The sequence below is a fragment of the Polypterus senegalus genome, chromosome 16 (genome assembly GCF_016835505.1).
Source record: "Polypterus senegalus isolate Bchr_013 chromosome 16, ASM1683550v1, whole genome shotgun sequence".
Classification (NCBI taxonomy): domain Eukaryota; kingdom Metazoa; phylum Chordata; class Cladistia; order Polypteriformes; family Polypteridae; genus Polypterus; species Polypterus senegalus.
This window is the reverse complement of record NC_053169.1, coordinates 53,757,544-53,777,312: the sequence shown is the minus strand read 5'-3', so window position 1 is coordinate 53,777,312 and position 19,769 is coordinate 53,757,544. Positions and strand designations below refer to the sequence as shown.

General features: G+C 37.3%; 1 protein-coding gene across 1 annotated transcript in view; it reads left to right on the top strand.

Moving 5' to 3' along the window:
* nid1a (nidogen 1a) overlaps positions 1–19,769 on the top strand; it is a 153,931-nt gene that overhangs the window by 77,318 nt on the left and 56,844 nt on the right. The window contains exons 5-8 of the mRNA XM_039737865.1: positions 4,696–4,845; positions 7,782–8,033; positions 9,717–9,917; positions 13,237–13,470. Coding sequence (XP_039593799.1) covers positions 4,696–4,845; positions 7,782–8,033; positions 9,717–9,917; positions 13,237–13,470 — 837 coding nt within the window. The remainder of the gene's footprint in view (positions 1–4,695; positions 4,846–7,781; positions 8,034–9,716; positions 9,918–13,236; positions 13,471–19,769) is intronic.

Below are 19,769 nucleotides of genomic sequence, written 5' to 3'. Positions count from 1 at the left end.
AATTTGGAATCCGTTATATCATTACAGAAGGACTAGGACAGCATGCAGGCTTAGGCAGATTTGTGGCAAATGAAATTTCATGTCAGTAAATGTAAAGTATTATACAAAGAAAATAAAAATGTTAGATTTGAATATACAATGGGATGTCTGAAAATCAGAGTACACCTTATGAGAAGGATTTAGGAGTTGTAGTGGACTCAACACTGTCAACTGCCAGACCGTGTTCTGACAGGCAAACAGAATGTTAGGTTATATGGAGCCTTGATGTGTGCAGTACAAGTCCAAGGATATTCTGCTGAACCTTTATAACACAATGGTGAGGCCTCATCTGGAGTCTTGTGTGTGGTTTTGGTCTCCAGACTACAAAAAAGACATAGCAGTGCTAGCAGTCCAGAGAAGAGCGACTAGACTGATTCCAGGGCTACAGGGGATGAATTATGAAGAAACATTAAAAGAACTGAGCCTTTACAGTTTAAGCAAAAGAAGATTGAGAGGAGACATGAGTGAAGAGTTTAAAATTATGAAGGGAATGAGTCCAGTGGATCAAAAATGTAATTTTAAAATGAGTTCATCAAGAACACGGGGACACAGATAGAAACTTGTTAAAGATATATTTTGCACAAATATTTGGAAGTTTTTCTTTACATAAAGAACCATACACACTTGGAATAAGCTAAGTAGTGTGGTAAAGAGTTAAGACTTTATGGACTTTCAAAACTAGACTTTGTTTTTTAGAAGAATTAAGTGGACAGGACTGGTGGAATTGTTGGGTTGAATGGCCTGTTCTTGTCTAGATTGTTCTAATGTTATAATGTTTTAATGATGACAATCTGGCTGTCATTAGAAGTAGTAATGTCTTTCAGGGAACCTCTGATCACGGTACAATAGAGAGACTCTGATTTAGATGTAGTCCTCTTGTGGAGAGATGATATTAGTTATGCAGAACTTGGTATTACTAATTATTTCAGTGTAAACATACTAGTGAAGTGCTTGTTATAAAGGTAGCAAGAAGCAACAAAAAAAGAAGATTGACTGGGACGTAAAATATTATTTAAGAGTAGGGCAAGCAACCAGTCTTTAAATATTCCAGGTTGCAGAAGAACATACTGCGATTATATTTTAAAATCACAAGCAAACAAAATGCCTTTTACCTTATACAGTGAACCAGTCCATTAGCCTAACATATTGTTTAATGCCCAGGTAATTAACACCTGAGGCACATTGCCCAACTATGACAACTAAGAATAATGTAAAAAAATAATTCACAGTAAAAAAATAGATAATGCATCATAAATTAGAGTTATAGAGATCTGTGCTATTCAAGACAAGGATATGAATTCATAGCAGGAAAGTAGAATGCTAAGTTAACTGTGCCTATTGGGAGGATAATTACAATATATATTGTTATATCAGATTGTGTTGCTGCCTAATTGTGCTTGGATAACAGGAAAGATTACAGTCTGGGTGCCTCCTCCATTGAATTTGAATGTTTAGCATTTGTGTTCTCTTCATATTGTACTTTTCACATACAGTACATTCTCTTCATATTCTGCTTCTCGACTAGGGGAATAGTGATGGAATGTTCAAACCCCCATCCATTTCCAAACTGCTTTTGATGTCATCCTGATTGGTATAAGACAGATGGTTTGCAGAGCCAGAACGCAGTTGACTTGAGGAGGTACATAATCGACACCAATAGCACTGGCTTCTGAAAATATTGGAAGACGTGTTAGCATGGGCTAGGATAAAAATCAAACCAGTAAACTTCTATAGCTTTTAACTCCTAAAAGGAATTAAAAATAACTAGATCTCACTCTGTGTAGTTGAAAGCTGGCAGAATAACCCATCTGAAGCCTAGGAAGATAGTACATGCCAGGTCTTTCCAACATGCAGTTGCTGCTGCAATCATTAAACAAGTGCTTGAAAAATGTAGAGCAAAGCTATTTCCTAAGGTCTTCTGAGTGTTTTTGGTGTTAGCAGGGTACACTTTTCCAGCTTTTGATGTGACCTTTGAAACCCAGTGAAATCAGTGCCTTTGTACTATTCAAGATTGACAAAATGGTAAATAACTATATTCACAAATATATAGGCTTGCCTCAGTGCTTACCCCACACATGCGTGTTTGTTAGGAATATTTTAGAGCTTCATGTAAAATCTGTTAACTTGAACTATAAGCAAGAAAAGGCCATACTGGTGTTGAAGTTGTGAGAGTCATCAGACTAGTCAGCACATAGTGCAAACATCCAAGTTCTAACAGTTCGTAAGAGGAAGGCAGAGCATGTAGTTAACCAGACATTTGCCTTTCTGAGGTATCAGGAGATAGTTGGTAGGGTACAGCCAGAAAGAACAGGTCTAGGGTGAGGGGTGACACCCAAGCTGTGGTCATCACGTTCGATAATGAAGAAGAAACCTAGTGATTTCAGAAGTTGTAAGGATAGACGAGGATCTGTATAAAATCAAGGGAATTAAAGTGTGCCAGCAGAGTCTCTGGAAAACCTAGGAGGTGTTAATCAACAAAAGAGTCTAAGTTGGAATGATGTGTGGAAGCTGCGACAGGCCAAAGTGAGTTGCAGATTTGTGTTGCCTATAATGTACTCCAACTCCCATCCATCTGATCCAGTGGTACGGCTCAGAATCAAAATGTCCACTTTTTAATGCTTCAAATACTTGTATTCTGCCGAATTGATGAACTCTGTTATCACAAGGGAAGTATAAATGACGGCATCATCAGATTCTCCTCAGACAAGTGGGGGTTCTGGAATCTAACAAAATGGAGTCAATTAAAGGTCACCTCCCCCACAAAAATGGCTAATGTGCTTTGCTAAACAAGGAAGGATAGTGCAGGGAAACCTGACGGGTGAAAGAAACCATCCTTGTTCCTGCAAACAGCTGGTCAATAAGAGTAGACTTAAATCACCAACTTCGGTTTCTTACTGACATTACTTCAACCACACTAAAGCTGGACATCATGTTATGGTCTGCAACTGGCAAAAAAGTCATTAGAGTTGAGCTAACTATCCCATGGGGAAAACGAGTGGAGGAGGCTCATGAGAGGAGAAGACATAAATATTCATATCTGGCAACTATTAGCAGGATGGAAGGATGGTGGACATCCATCTATGTGACTGGAGCATTCATTCATCATCTATTGAAGGGTTTGGAGTGGCATAGGAAGACATTGAAGGGCCTAGCTGAGTAGGAAGAAGAGGCAAGTTTATGGCTGTGGCTTAGGAGGAAAAAAAAAATGGGGAGAATATGCACTGTGAGGTCAACATTAGGATTTGATAAGTGAGCCAGAGTACCTCTTGCAGTAAACTACAGATCTAGTATCCTGTATTTGAATTTCACATCCAGTCATTGATTCTATGGAATTTATACTTTCTCTCCTTGTCTGTTCCCACATCTACAAAGAGGTGCTGGATAACTTAATTCAGCAACTTCTATCAGGTGTGTGTGACTGGGGTCTTTAGTAGTTTGACATCCATTCCAGGACAGTTTCCTGCCTTGTCCCCAGAGCTACCCGAACCGGCTTTGGCAAAATGTGATCTTGAATGTGATTAAGTGAGTTTGAGAATTTTGTGGAATTAGTTTGCTATCTACTTATGTTTATATTGAACTATCTAACCAGTCTGGTCAAGTTGTTGTCCTAGTAGGAGAAGGTTTGTGTTCTCTTGTCTTGAACTAGGGAGACACCCTTCAGAGAGGCCATATTATGGGTAAAGAAAATATCAGAGATGATAAGATTATTCAATCTTTAGAGGGCTGTTTGGTTAACTAATATTTACTTTATCCCAGTATTTCCTAACATTGCTTCTTTAACTGGGCCTTGTCTTCATTTACATCAGTTGGTAGTTTGCTCCTGACCACCACAAGCTTCCTTATGGAAAACGTGTTCTGTTGTTTCTATTATTAATATGCTGTAATTTCTCTACTAAGACTCTAAAGGATACTTTCCAGTGTTTGTTTTGCTGAAAGAACCTTAGTGATTTTACTTTATCATTGTTACTAGCACTCAAATCTAATTTGTTTCCCACCTTTCCAAAACCTAAATGAATAACCTCTGGAGCTTTCAGAGATGTGAGGGTACTCAGCTGGTTTTTTTGTCAGCTGATCCAAGCTAAGCATGGCTGCAAGATTTAGTTTTAAAAAAAAATGACTTCATGTGCAAAGCCACATGGTGTAAGGAAAAGGTCAGACAGATGCAAATGTTTAACTCCATGCAGTTCAACATTTCTTTATGTTTTATCCCATATTGTTTATTCCAGTGAATTAAGCAATTATAAGCTGCATAGGAAGTAAAAAGTAACAGCAGCCAAACTGCGCTCATTGTAAAATAGATTGTCCATTTTTTTACTAAAGTATACCATGAATCTGAAGTCTGCTAGCTGCATATATAGTATACAGTGTCCTTACTGATTTATCAAGAGGGTCAACTTTCTTTTGGAAAGTGTAGTATATGTACTGGAATTAAATAGCTTCAAATCTTTAGAAATGATAAGATCTGCAATGCTTTCTTTTCACTTATTCAGCAGCCTATCTAAGAGTTTTACTCAGATAATGTTAAATATCTTTTTAAGAACAGAGATGAAGTCAAATGCAGCTGGTCAAAGAAAGAGTCTTAATATTGCCTTTTCATCTGTTTGCCCTTCATTAATCTTCTCTTCCTTTACTTTCTTTTATATTTCTTCCTTTCAGTTTTTCCCTATAATATAGGTCCTCAGGAGACGTGTGCTAACAGTCAGCAGACATGCTCAGTTTTTGCAGATTGCAGAGATTACTCAACAGGTTACTGCTGCTACTGCCGTCCTGGCTTTTACGGTAATGGAAAACAGTGCATAGCAGAAGGTGGGTATGTTGTACAGTTGTTACCAAATAAAAAAGATAGCAAAAATAGTTTTAAATGTTGATGTTAGTTAGAAATTGTGAAGTACAAAATGGAGTGGTTTAGTTACTGGTGGATTAGGTGTTTGGTATTTATTATCCACCATGAGAATCCTACAGATGTTCCTCATTTAACTTCCTAGATTACTTTGTCCAGCCTCACAGAAGGTCTAAATCAGGCTGCTTATGTTTCCACCAGATGTTGTTAATTACTGGAGGCACTAGGATTCTCCACCTGTGTTCATAAATGTTAAAATCTGTCATAATTCTGTACATTTTACATTTTTATATGCAGTCACTATTTTTGTATCATTTTTATGACTGTTATTTATCTTTATTATTTCTGTGCATTACTTTCGTATATTGTTTTTCATTTTAATTTCACATCACACATTTTTTAAAGCTTATTCATAGTTTTCTGAATTGTAAATTGTTTTATTTTGCAGTATGTTAAAAGCATAAGCCTAAAACAATTTTTGCATTTCGCATTTTTTGGGAAAAGCATATATTGTTGTTATTATACTGCTTTATTTACCCGATTCCTTTAACTATTGAGAATTTAAAAAAAGATATCAACAGATTTTCAGTGGTAGGCAAATTAGTAGTCTGGATGCCTGGGACTACCAGTTTTTAATTCTGGACAACCAAACTACAGACTTGTAAATCTCGGCAGACTGTCAGATGTTTTGGATCCTTGGTTCATACAATATATTCCTAATCTAAAAAAGTTTGAAATCAAAACTAAAGACCCAGTTCTTCAAGTGCAATCTTAATTTGGGTGTTGCCCAAATTACAGACAGCTGCTTATAGCACACCAGATTGCTGTCTAATACGCATACATGGACTAGTGTGAGTGAACCAGAAGGACCTGGGGAGAGAACAAACACAGGACAGTACTTCTCTCTGGCTGCTAGATGGCAGTTCCTCTGAGTTGCAGCAGTAATTTATAATTAGGATTATTACAGGGCAACATGGTAGTTGGAGTTTGGGACAGCCCTTTTGGGTTCCGTGGGTGCCTCCAAGGGGAGCTGTAGGGCCCTGTTTTGTTGGACTCCCGCCACAACTGGGAGTACTTCAGGATCTCACTAATGAGCCACCCCCAGGCGCAGCGTAAAAGGAGCCAGAGTCGGGTCCAAGAGGACGAAGGTTGCCAAAGGAGGAGTGAAGGTGGAAGAATGGAAAGATAAAGAGTTGTTTGTTTATTATCTGATTTTTATTTCGGGGACCTTTTTGTGTTACGTTTTGGTATGTGGGAAACCCTGAAGAGAGGGTAATACCCACAAAGACTAAAGTGTGTCTTGTGGTTCTGAACTTGTGTCTGCATCTCCCTATGTTGGGTTTGGATGACCAGAGCTCCCCCTGCAGGCCGCAAGAGCAATATCGCAACATTTAAAGTAAGAGAAACAATAGAAAGAGCTTTAAAGTAACCAGGGCAGTGATGACAAAAATGCCAGAAGGTAATTGTATCCTTTCATAATTTACCATGAAATCCAAAAGGTAATAATTAATGTATACTTTGTTATGAATTAAATAAAACAGGAGAGGACAAGGCAAACATTTGCCCCAGTGTTTCAATACCAGTTACAAGTGAAAGGAATAATCATTACAACCAGCATTATGGAAAAAAATAACATTTCAAGTACTGGAGGAACCTTTTAGTGAATTAAATATAATTTCATTAATAATTCTGCCTTAAATATTGAAGGCCATGCATTTCTTCCTCCCCTTGGTATGTAACTGGTATATCTGTGGCAGGAGATCTATTTAATGAGTGAGGAATGGAAGTATTTCCTTTCTCGTCAATATAGGAATCCTATCCCTCCAACTTCCTGCTTTTTCTATTCGCAGCTGAGGTCTGTACTCAGTTGCTTCATCCCTTTCTCATACAGTATGTCCAAACCAATATCTGGTCTCTGTTCTCTACTCCACAAAGCTTTCCTAAAAACTCTACTAATAATGTCTAATTGGCTAACAGATATTTCCCCATCCTCTGAGTTGTGCTGGCAAATCATATTTCTAAATGTCACCAACACACACAATTTAAATTTATTCATAGACTATATCTACTCTCTAGAGACTAGAATTAGATCTCTTTTGTCGCCTGTGTTCTGTTAAAGTACCTTGCACTTTCCTCCACATGTTCTCTGACTGTCCTCCAGCTGCGGCTTTCTGCTGCTATGTGGTTGAATCCCTCAGTAGGATTTTTTCTTTCCCAATTCCTTTGTGCCCTCAAGTTCTCCTCCTCCTCGGCCATCTTTCTATTTCCTCACTTTACCTTTCTCTTTCCCATTGGAGGCTTTTAATGACTTGTAACCATTGCAGCTAAATTGCTATAGTCTTTCACCTGTCCTTGCCTCTCCTGCAATATGGAAGTCTTCAGTTTACACCCTTATCCTTCTTGAACTTAAGGCATTCTGGATCAACATCTTTTCTGCCTCTGCTATCCACAACTGGCTTTGTGTTGTTCAGTTAGTAAAGAGCTGTTTGGGGCTCCATGAAGTAGTTTCTTTCTTATTGTGTTTCTGTTTAATTAGCCATCTCAGGTCCTAGAGCACTTTAAACCACAGACTTATTTCCCAATTGTGCACTAAGAGATACTACATGGAATTTGTTTGCAAGCATCTGAAAGACTATGTCACTCTTTATGCCCATCTTTACCTTAGCCAGCTATAGCAGACCCCAGATAGTTCTATGTTAAGTTAACTGACTATATTGTTCCAGTATGAGTGAGTCTGGGTTTATGGGTAAATGTGCCATGTCCTACACCAGGGTTTGCCTCTTGTCTCTTACAACTTTAAACTAGATACGTGAGTTAGAAAATGGATGAATGGATGGCACATTCAAAATGTATTACCATATATTTAATATTTTAATCTCTGTCTGCTTCGTATATTCCTCAGGCAAACCCCAGCGAGTGAATGGCAAGGTGAATGGTGCAGTTTATGTTGGGAACAACCCCAATCCATTATGGTTCTCTAACAATGATCTCCATTCCTACGTGGTTGCAAATGATGGTAGGGCTTATGTTGCTATAAGTGCCATTCCACAAGAGCTGGGACCTTCTCTAATGCCACTTTCATCAATTGGGGGCATTATCGGTTGGACCTTTGCATTGGAGCAACCAGGATATGAAAATGGATTCAGCAGTATAGGTTAGTTTGTTACTTTAATTTTTGTGTTTCCAGACTGGATAAATTAATTTCTTCTTCTTTGTTTAATTTCATAATGCAAAAAATCACAAAGTAGTATACAGTAGATGTAACAGAGATGAAATTATATGGCAGAATTGAATTATTAATTAAACTGTTAAAGAGCCCAAATACATTTGTTGATAAGAACATTACAGTTTAGCACAATTCTCTGTTGCTATAATGCAACAGAGAGTGGGAACAGTGGGACATCCAGATATAAGCTAAAACAGAGTTAAAAAGTAAAAGAATTTGAATAATAGATCCATTATGAAATATATTACATGAATATGGCATCAGATTTAATCCTGAATTTAAAACATGCAAGAATGAAATCATATGGTTTGGATGAGTGACCTTTCTAATCAAGTACATCTCCTTGACTCTTGTTACAGAGAACATGTAAGATTGTACATGTTTTAAATTGAAACAGAAAAAATGTGTAGAACTAGAACCATGTTGAATTTTTGTGCATTTGGCATATGAAGGGTACTCAGCAACAGAAAAATGTTGACAGCCCCAAGCCTATACAGAGTTTTTTAAAGTTGTGAAAAAGACACATTTACCGTAACAATACGAGACAGCACAGAAACTCTCACATAAGGTTTTATGGATTTTCAGCACTTTAAATATGCAAAGTTTGAAAAAAGCTATAACAAATTAGTAAAAACACAAAGTTTCGTTTAGAGGTATGTAAGCATGAAAATGTTTAGATTAAATTAAAGTAGACAAACTTTATTAATCACAAAGTGAAATGTAGATGTTTTTAATATGACATGTTAAAAAAATGTTCTTAAGATTGTGACATACGATTAGTAGTAGCTCCTTGAAAATCTCTGTTAATGTTTATTTAAAGGAGAACAAAGGTAAGATTTTTGCAAACTGATTGAAAAAAATGATACCTAATTTGGTTCACTTAGAAAGCAACCATTTCATACACTGCAAGAGAAATGTGACTAGAACCGCAGATTGAGCAATCTGCATGCTGTATTGAAAAAAATCTGATTGTCAACTAAAAACCCTCAACGATGTGTGAAAGTGAAGTGAACATCTACTGTTTCTTTTGACTTTTTTGTAAAGTCTTTTTTGACAGATTGAATAATCTTTCATTTAAAACTGCTGCTTTTTGATGGTTTCGGTTGAAACAGATTTAACTACTTCATGATCCTGAGTTGCGTGCACTTGGTATATGGGTGGATGAAAGAATGAATGAATGAGTCCATTCTGGTGTGTTCTTTCCTGGTCTTCAGGATTATGCACCTTAGATTTCTAGTTAGCTCTGTAATTAGGATCACAAATGATGACCCTTTCATCTCTCTTGTTTCATGACTTTTTTAATTAAAGGCATCACCTATGCCCATGTCCATTTTTGAAATACAGTATGTGATTTAATTCTAAGTACTTTTTGAAGACTGTAACAAGGCCACTAGTAATCAGCAATGGCCAGTAACACTTCCCTCCTTTACTATGCATTATAAAACTGACCACCTAGAAGAATAAGGTCATACCTATTTTCACTGCCAAGTGTTACATTTACAATGTGTATACTCTGTTTTAACCTTTTGTAGCATTCATCCACCCACATTTAAAATCAAAACAATTCGCCTATATCGAGTAACAGCATTTTTTAACCATCTGTTTTTAAAGGGGGTGAATTTACACGCACAGCTGAAGTCACATTCCTTCCGGGGAATGAAAAGCTCACAATCAAACAGGAGTTCAAAGGAATTGATGAGCATGACCATCTTGTGTTAAGCACTGTGCTAGATGGACGTTTGCCTGATATCCCAGTTGGTGCTACAGTACAAATTGAACCATACACTGAGATTTATTACTATGGAAGTTCAGGTAAAGTATTCTTGGTGATATTTTGTTCTTTGCTTATTTAATCCCTCAAAGTAAATGTGCTAAATTTTTTTTGTTCAGTTTTAGGTATATTTTGAAAAAGCGGTGTAATTTTGGAGAAAGTCAAGTGAAACACTTACTGAATTAAAATGATTTTCCATCACTATCTATTTTTTAGGATGTTGCTGTCTATGCTCAAGAATAATGAGCCGAAAATAGCCACATGGCAATATACTGAAATTGCTGTCTGCAGTCTGCTCTAATGTAATAACCATCTGTCTGATTTTAAAGGGAAAGTGGAAGGGTTCTGTTTTAGAACTAAAGTGCCCATGGATCAGGTGAAGAATGGTTGGGTTGTGAGTTTAGGCTTGCAATAAAAAACGGGTTGTCCTAAATGACTGTGTGCAGTTGGGGGCTGTCTTAAGCACTGTGGCAAAATTCATGCCTGTCAAAGGTCAATATTGAGTCGAAGGCTATACTCAGAAACGAAAGATGAGAATTTCTGAACAGCCATAACCTTTGGGAATTGACCTGCTGTATGAATTCAGAGCAATGAGAATAGTAGACAAATTTTCCTTTAAAAAATGTAAAGAAATTGTGATTTATCCAGAAATACACAGCTAGCATACATTCTTGCATATGTCAGTGCATAGAATATTTTTTGCCAGTTTTGTCATGAAAGTATAGAAACCTAATAAATCTGTAAAAATGTGAATCTGTGTTGAGTGTGTCAGTTACATTTTTGACTCTTGTTTTCACCAAGCTTTGCCTTTAATGTAGTATATTTCAGAAGATGACATAATCCTATATGTAAAAATAAAGGAGTGTGTTTGAAACAAACACAAACTAAGTTGTAGGGTATTTCAAGTTAGACCAAAGTATACAGTGATCCCTCGCTATATCGCGCTTCGACTTTTGCGGCTTCACTCCATTGCAGATTTTAAATGTAAGCATATCTAAATATACAGTATATCACAGATTTTTCGCTGGTTCGATGATTTCTGCGGACAATGGGTCTTTTAATTTATGGTACATGCTTCCTCAGTTTGTTTGCCCAGTTGATTTCATACAACGGACGCTATTGGCGGATGGCTGAGAAGCTACCCATTCAGAGCACGTATTACGTATTAAATAAAACTCCTCAATGATATACGATATGCTTCCCACGCGGTGCTTCGCATACTCTAACAGCACGTAATGATTTTTAATTGTTTACTTTCCTCTGTCTCTCACTCTCTCTGACATTCTCTGCTCCTGATGGAGGGGGTGTGAGCAGAGTGGCTGTTTGCTTAGAAGATACAGACGCTCCTCTAAAAAATGCTGAAAGACTACCTTCACAGTGATCCCTTCTTTGCGGCCGCTTTATCGCGGGTGCTTCGCATACTTAAAAGCCCAACAGCCCAATTGATTTTTGATTGTTTACTTTTCTCTCTCTCTCTGACATTCTCTGCTCCTGAGCACACACTCCTTTGAAGAGGAAGATATGTTTGCATTCTTTTAATTGTGAGAAAGAACTGTCATCTCTGTCTTGTCATGGAGTACAGTTTAAACTTTTGACTAAAGGGTGTTATTTCATGTCTATAGGACTCTAATAATGTTAAAAAACATATGTAGAAGATCGTAAACAGGTTTTCTATGCTCTAACTGCAAAAATATTAGATTTATAAATAAAGAATCCTACTTCGTGGAAATTCATTTATCTCAGTAGAGTCTGGAACAGATTAACTGCGATAAATGAGGGTTTACTGTAAATACAGTTTTTTACAGCCCAAACGTCAATACTTAAAATCTGTTGTATTTTTCATCTATTGTATAATAGATCAGACTAATAAACACAGATGTATCTTTATTAAAAGGTACAATTCCTAATAGAAGAACTTTAAAGAACATGTACTTCAGTTATCAAAAAGTGCTTTGCTAGAGTATATTTTGTTTTTCTTTTAAATTATTATTTTGTGTTGTAATTACACAAAAAGTGTGGGTTTGAGATGGTGTGATATGCAAAGACTAAGAACCTTAAAATTCTGGTAAACTAAAACCATCAAGATGAATACTTTAAAATCTGTAATACCAATTTATATAAGACTACGGGGCTTCACCCGCAGCTCACTTCGCTTGCCAACCCCCTCTGCTACACACCAGCCACTTCGCTTGCGTATGTGGATTTCACTTTCACCAAACAACAAATCTTTTAATTCTTGCGGATACGCATCTTCATTGGTAAGAAACACTACTTTTCCCTGATGGCAACACAAATTAGACGATCTACAAGACTCCAACTTAAAGTTTAAATCTGAACAATATATTCAATCTCTTTTCTCTGTTCCGTTATTTCACCGAGTAATTAATTTCCATTTGTTTGCGCTAATGCAGTCTTTGCTATCATTTTTTTGAGACTTTCAAATTTTTGTACTTTCATAATCTATAACCTGCTCTGCATGTGTACTGCGCCAATGTTTTTGAATTCTTTACGACATTCTTCTTTGTTATCTACTCTTTGTCTTCTATTTCCAGCCCCAGGTGTGGTTAACTCTCTTGGCACAAAGTCTTGTTTCGCGGAACTTGAAAGTATCTCTCTGAAAAAGTCACGTCTCATCCCAGGCTAAGTCTTGTCTTGTCCCAGGATTTTTTTAATATAATAGAGAGATACAAATGACAGTATTTTAGCTCAGTTTTTTCAAAATCTGCGTATCTAATGCTCTAGAGAGAGGAATTTTAATTCCGAATTATACAAGCACTACACTGAGTTCACAATGGACTGAACAGTTATTTTTTTAGAAAATCCTATACACTGAAAAGATTTAGATTAATTGTCTGAATTCACTTAAAGTAGCTTTGGTTAGTTTGAATTCTTATTAAATGCAAAAATCTTTCTCAGACTGAAGTGTAATGTAATTTAGTATTGTTTAGGCACCTTGTGCCTGCTGCTGTTCAGTATGTTTGTTGAATTATTTCTCAGATATATACTGTACATAATGTAAAGCAGTTGTAAGTGTTCAACCGTATACTGGACAGAGTAAGACATTAGCTTAAGGACAAGTTATTATTATGTTATTATTATTATTATTATTATTATTATTATTATTATTATTATTATTATTATTATGTTAATTTGTTAGTTACTGATGTGATACTTGACCTTAACAAAGGCTTTGTTTGTGTTACATAGCAGTTAGTTACTAAGTGATGCACAATAGCAGCCATTAAAACCCCTGTTCTAAAGTGTACTGTGGATGCAGTATTTGTAATTTGCGTCACTTTACCATGCAGTAATCAGTCATTATGAACAATGTTTGTATAAATTTTCCTTTTTTTTTTTCAGTAATCACTTCTTCATCCATCCGTGACTACACTGTGACAATAGAGGATACTGGTGTCCAAAAACTGTCCTACCAATGGAAGCAGAAAATTATATTCCAGAGCTGTCGACATGATGAGGCTACCAGATCCATGCCTGCAACCCAGCAGCTCAATGTAGACACCATTTTCGTCCTCTATGATGCCTCCAATCAAATCATTCGATATGCAATGAGCAACAAAATTGGCACCATCAGCAGTAACTATTTTTTCCTTCTTTTAATTATATACTTTGATTTATTCTTACCTGAAAGTAACGAAATAAGTCAGTGTTTGTTAGGATAGGGTTAAATATTATAATAACGCAAAATCAACTATCATGTAACTTCTGTCCATCCATCCATTTTCCAACCTGCTGAATCCGAAAACAGGGTCTGCTGGAGCCAATCCCAGCCAACATAGGGCAAAAGGCAGGAACCAATCCCGGGCAGGGTGCCAACTCACCGCAGGACACACACAAACTAGGGCCAATTTAGAATCGCCAATCCACCTAGCTGGCATGTCTTTGGACTGTGGGAGGAAATCAGAGTGCCCAGAGGAAGCCCACACAGACACAGGGAGAACATGCAAACTCCATGCAGGGAGGACCCAGGAAGCAAACCCAGGTCTCCTAACTGCGAGGCAGCAGCACTACCACTGCGCCACCATGCCACCCTAACTTCTGTCAGCAACTTCTAAAAATGAAAAACTAAAATTTAAATTAAGCATTAATGTATATAAGTGGCCATAGTTCATTTTCCAAGGCACTCATCAAAGGATTAAAACAGCACATTCTTTACATACCAGTCTTGCTGTGAATGGTTGCAAGAAATGTAGTGTTCAAACAATTTAAAATGAAGCGCTTTTGTAACAGTGAAATGAATAATGAACTAGATAAAATTAATCATTTTAATTCTTATAATTATGTTTTTAGGTTAACAGGAAGGGTCTAAAAACAGCTAACGCTCACCAATTGTTTATATTTTCTATTAAATCACTGCTTCGCAGCTTCGGTAGACAAGATTTGAATTCCAGCTCAGAAAATGTCATGTTCTTTCTGTGGTTATTCTAGTTTTCCTATCACATTGCAAAACACATGTATTTGGTTGATGGGCAATTCTAAATTGCCCCTGTATGGGTATGTGGGATACATGGCCTGCAGTGAAATAATGTTCTGTCTAGGTTTGAATCCTGTTTTGTGCCCAATGCTGTCACTGTTTGTTAGAGATTTGTGCAACTCTAAACTGAAGTAAATGATTTTCAAAAATGGTTTTGTATTTTGCTTAAGTGAAGAAGTGCAGGCTTTTTAAAGGGCACAGTCCCTTATGTAATCAACCTAACATTTATGCCTTTGAGATGTGTAAAGGATGCAGGGACACTGGGTAAAATATGCAAGATGCACAAGGATAGCACATGGATCAGAATTTCAACAAGGTTTGCAATAAATTTGCAACTTAAATAATTATCAGTTTTGTCTACAGCAATGCAGTCAATTAATTAAAACAATTAGATAGATAGATAGATAGATAGATAGATAGATAGATAGATAGATAGATAGATAGATAGATAGATAGATAGATAGATACTTTATTAATCCCAAGGGGAAATTCACATAATCCAGCAGCAGTATACTGATACAAGGAAACAATATTAAATTAAATAGTAATAAAAATGAAAAAAAAAGAAAAAAATTAAAATTAATGTTAGCAATTAACAAACTAATGTTGAGTGAGGGGTCTCTGTTTCATCCTCCAGCAGGGATGCCCGGAATATGATGAAATCTGAACAAGTTATGAATAAGGCTCATGCAGTAAAGATGGATTAGTTTTTTTAGCTAGTTACTAAGCTTCTATTGCGTGCAACATGGTATTCATTTGCTCACTGCCAAACTACACTGGATTACCCCCAACACATACAGTGTGTACACATGATTTGTTGTTCTGAACTTTCTTACTGGGTTTTGGAAGAAACTTATAACAGCTGAAAGACTTAACCATCACAAAGTTTATTGCTTTTCAGTTGCAATGATACCAATACCGTAATACATGAGCTGGCTTTATCCTAACTAATTAATAATTCTCGGAGTCAGTGTAGGTGTATTTATGGTTTGCTGTAAACAATGCTCTGACCCTTTCCTTGTCAGCTTTCTCTGCACACATTGAAGGATATTCATCACATTTTCTTTCTTGCGGGCGGTACTGCAGTTTCTGCTTGAGGTTCAAATGCACTGTGTCAGTACTCCTGTTGCTAGTAAAGTCACATTTGCTTGGCAGCTGGTGATCAGTCGGTTACTGCTTTCAGCAAGGTGAACACGTGGCTTTATGTACATCTTATTTTGCTTGTGCAAAGTTTGGACTTATGGCACATTTGTCTATGTCCAATACACATGAGTCTTTCACTCTTCTAGTATGGCACAAGATCCTTTTGGAGTCAAAGGAATTGCTGTAACTTTTGTTACAGCCACACCATAATAATAATAATAATATAAAAGATTAATAAAAAGAATCAGTCGTTTGAATTATTGCAGTAGATATTCTAATCAATAAGATTTATTTTTAAATTATTTGTTATACATTTTCGTTGTGATTTCTGTTGCTCATAAAACACAAGAAATGCACAATACAAAATATGAGGCCTTGCCTCCAAAATGTAGCCCCTGGTTTCACTCCAAAATAATGCACATAAAAGGGAAGCCCTAACTTGACATAATCATTAAGAATCTTATTTTCAGAAGGATAAGAGGAAAGTGCAGAAACCTCTGTTTTCAAAAATATTTCAACAGGGGACAGGGCTCCAGCTGCTACTGAATGGTGGCTCCACCTCCTAAGTATGTACATAAAGCAAACAGAACCAGTTTGTATATATAAATATCATATCATACCATTTTCTAAGACCGCTTAATCCTGAGAAGGGTCCCGGGAGGCTGGAGCCTATCCCAGCAAGGCAGAGGGCCCAAGGCAGGAACAATCTCCTGGACAGGGCACCAGTCCATCTCAGTCCGTCTCACACACATGCACACACCACACCCCACTAGCACATATATATCAAACAATTAATACATAAGCATAATAAACTAGGAGACTATAAACATATTATACAAACAATATGAAACAACAAAACCTGTAAGACAGAAAAAAAGAAACTTAAGCCATATATGAGATCCTGGTTAAACTGAAACTGTTTGACCTTTTAAGAAAAATGGAATAATTTATTTAACAGTTTTAAGAAAATTGGTACTGTACTTTGAGATGACTGTGGGATTTGACAGGGACCCCACAATATCAAGTAAAGTAGTCTACAAAGAGCTACAGTATATCGGTTTATTTTTTGACTAGCCTGAATAGAAAATAGTATAAGTGGGTGTAACCGGCCATAATCTGGAAACTTTCTTTGTTTCAATTTTTATACCTTGGAAGTGGTGAGTTGGACTTTCAAGAGCCTCGTTCCAAAGGGTTTGGTTTTCAGCAACAGTTTAATTTTCAAATGACCCTTTTTTGTAAGCACAACAATTACAGAGCAGATGTAAACTGGATAAGATAGCTGTGACCATTTCAGAGATAAAGACCTTTAAGTCCCTTATGGTACAGTCTTATATGGTGTCCAGATGTGTTCTAGCTTTCAGCTAAAACAATTTAATACCTAAATACTCCCAAAGGGGATTTCAACACAGATTCCTCTAATCAAGCAGCAGAAATGGTTTGGCTAGCAAAGAATGTGTATTGCTGCACATGTATCTTAATGTGGAAATGCATTATTAGGGGCCATGCAGCAGAGCTGTGTATCCTTATTGCTAGTGATACTCTCAGTCTTTGCCTTTTTGATTATTTGTTTTTAAAGTGTTACTTTGTGAAAGAAAACATAAAAATTAGGGTCTGATGTGTAGTAGAAGCAGAAGAAACTGTGTTAGGGTGCCTATTGTAAGATATTTATCTCTTATTTTAAACCGTGCAGCTCATTATTACCAGTCAGAGACTTGTATGTAAACATCCATTTTGTATTTTAAAGTTAAACTTAAAATATGCATGAAAAATATTGTTCTTTTTAATCATATTTAAATATTTTCAAAAGTATCGTATTTTTTTTTCAATACAATTAATCTTATGTACAGTACCTACATTTGTAATATGTATATTAGAATGACCATATTCTCCTGGAACCAATAAAAAATAGACAGATAGTGCTCACTTAGCTCATAATGATTCAAATGTATATTTACCTTTATTATATTTTTTAGCTCTGTGCTGTACTGCTCATATCATAACACACATTTACTGTGTTATCTTTCACCTATGTCATCACTGCTTGAACATAATACAAATCCACAACAGCTGGACAAGCATTACATTATTAATATACAAGCAACTTGGCGTGCGCTATGCTGCGCGTTGGATGACCACAGTTGAAGGACTCAATCGTAAGGACGTCTCATCGGGTGTCTCATTGGCACGTTTTTGCCTCTTTTTTTCGCTATCATGGTGTAATCTGTCTTCTCTCTCTGTAGGGGTTTCAGTTGCCTTTCGTTGTGCAGCAGAGACAAGTCGTTGAGCTAATCTGTGTGAATGCTGAGTGCCCGTTTCTTGCAAGCGACTGTCAAGCCTTTGCCTCTTTGCTTTGTGATCACGCTGTAATGTGTCCTCTCTCGCAGCAGCAGGTTTAGTTGCATTTCGTTTCGGCATTGTTCCGTAAGGTCTCGTCCGCACAAGTGCACATGGGTAGCTGAAGACGGAAAGGCATAGTGAAACACACGAATTGGTGACCAGGGGAACCATCCGACTCAGACGCTGGGCTCGAAACACTCAAGTGCACATGTTATTTAGAATTTAATTTTTTTTTTGTTATGAACATCCCCAAAAGAGTTGATCCCTGTAAATAGTTAATAGTATATCAACAATATAATCTGTTGTAGTACAGGCGTTAATTAGCGTCACACCTCATAACCTGGATACACCACGTGTTTGGCTGTAACGCCACAGTGGACGCTGTAAGGGTAGGTTGTGGCTTCTGTTTCTTTCGGGATTTTTTTATTTCATTTTATTGATTATTTAATAGGCAGAGGGGAGAAGACGTTAATGTGACGCTCTGTCTATTTCTTTACTTTGTTTTGAAAAGATTTTCGAACAGGAAAAATAAAAGCAAAGGGGAAAGAACAGAGGGGGGTAAGCAGGAATTCTGAGAGGGGACGGACTGGGACGGCTATACAGCCAAAAGGAACGCGGACCCGGACACGGACACCGCGCTCGGCTTTTATTATATAGATTCTTACGGCATGCATATCAAACCAAAATGACAAGAAATTAAAAGATGGTATGGAGATGGTAAAGGAGCTACATCTGTATTATAAAAGACTCCAGAAACTCCTTATTGTCAACAAAAAAAAAGCTGCATATACTGCGAGAGAAAGCTGGACACTGTGACAGATAGAGGGCGCTATCGTCCTCTTGAACCCTCAGACAATACGTCAGACACCAGGTAAAAATCCAATAAGTTGACTTTTTATTAAAAGTGCACAAAGCATCCTCCTCTCCACAATACTCATAAACAAATCCACAATACAATAATCAATAACACTCCACCACTCCCAGACGCGTTGCCACCCTTCCACCCAGCTCAGCTCGACGTCTGGGATTTCCCATAGTCCATTTATATTGCCTGACCTGGAAGTGTTTCAATCCTTCAGTCCACGTGATCTCCTATCACTTCCGGGTCAGATAAAAAGTCCTCTTCATCCCGGAAGTACATAATTTCCCCTGTCGCTGTGACTAAGATGTACTTCCGGGTTATAGGGCACATATGATTCTCTGGGCCTCACTGCAGCGTCCTCTAGGGGCCCCTGTGGTATCCAGCAGGTCTGTGGGTGAAAACTCCAATGTCTAGAATTCCCTACTGGCATTCGGGGCACCTCCATGCTGCAGGGAGAGCTCCACCTGGCGGCCTGGGGGTATTGGCCGGGATGACTGGCCGGCCATAGTCCACAACACTTAATAGCAAAAAATAAAGAGCAACAGACCTGCATTGTTAATCTCTCCTCATACACACCAAATGGACCAGAGATTTCAGTACTTACAAAGGGACTCTCATATTATCCTGCAAAGCCCTTTGACAACATCAGACTCTGCAGTGATATGGAAGAATTCTTCAGAAAACTCAGACTTAAAGAATTTTTCCACAAGAAAGAAAATGATGACACACAGGAACCAACAACAAGCAGTTACAACAACCCCACTAATAAATCCAGATGGATACCAGAAGCTGGCAGAAGCCCCACCCTGGACAATTATATAGACTGCTTTTGACAGAGAGTGAAAACAGGGATCTTAAACAGGCAGCAAAATCGGATAGAAAACATTACTGTTGATGAACAGAGAGCCATACAATCACTAAGGGAAAATACAGAAATCATTATCAAACCAGCAGACAAAGGGGGTGATTTAGTTATTATGAACACATCAGACTATATACTGGAGGCACAAAGACAATTGTACAATACTATGCATTATTACAAACTACAGGAAGACCCCA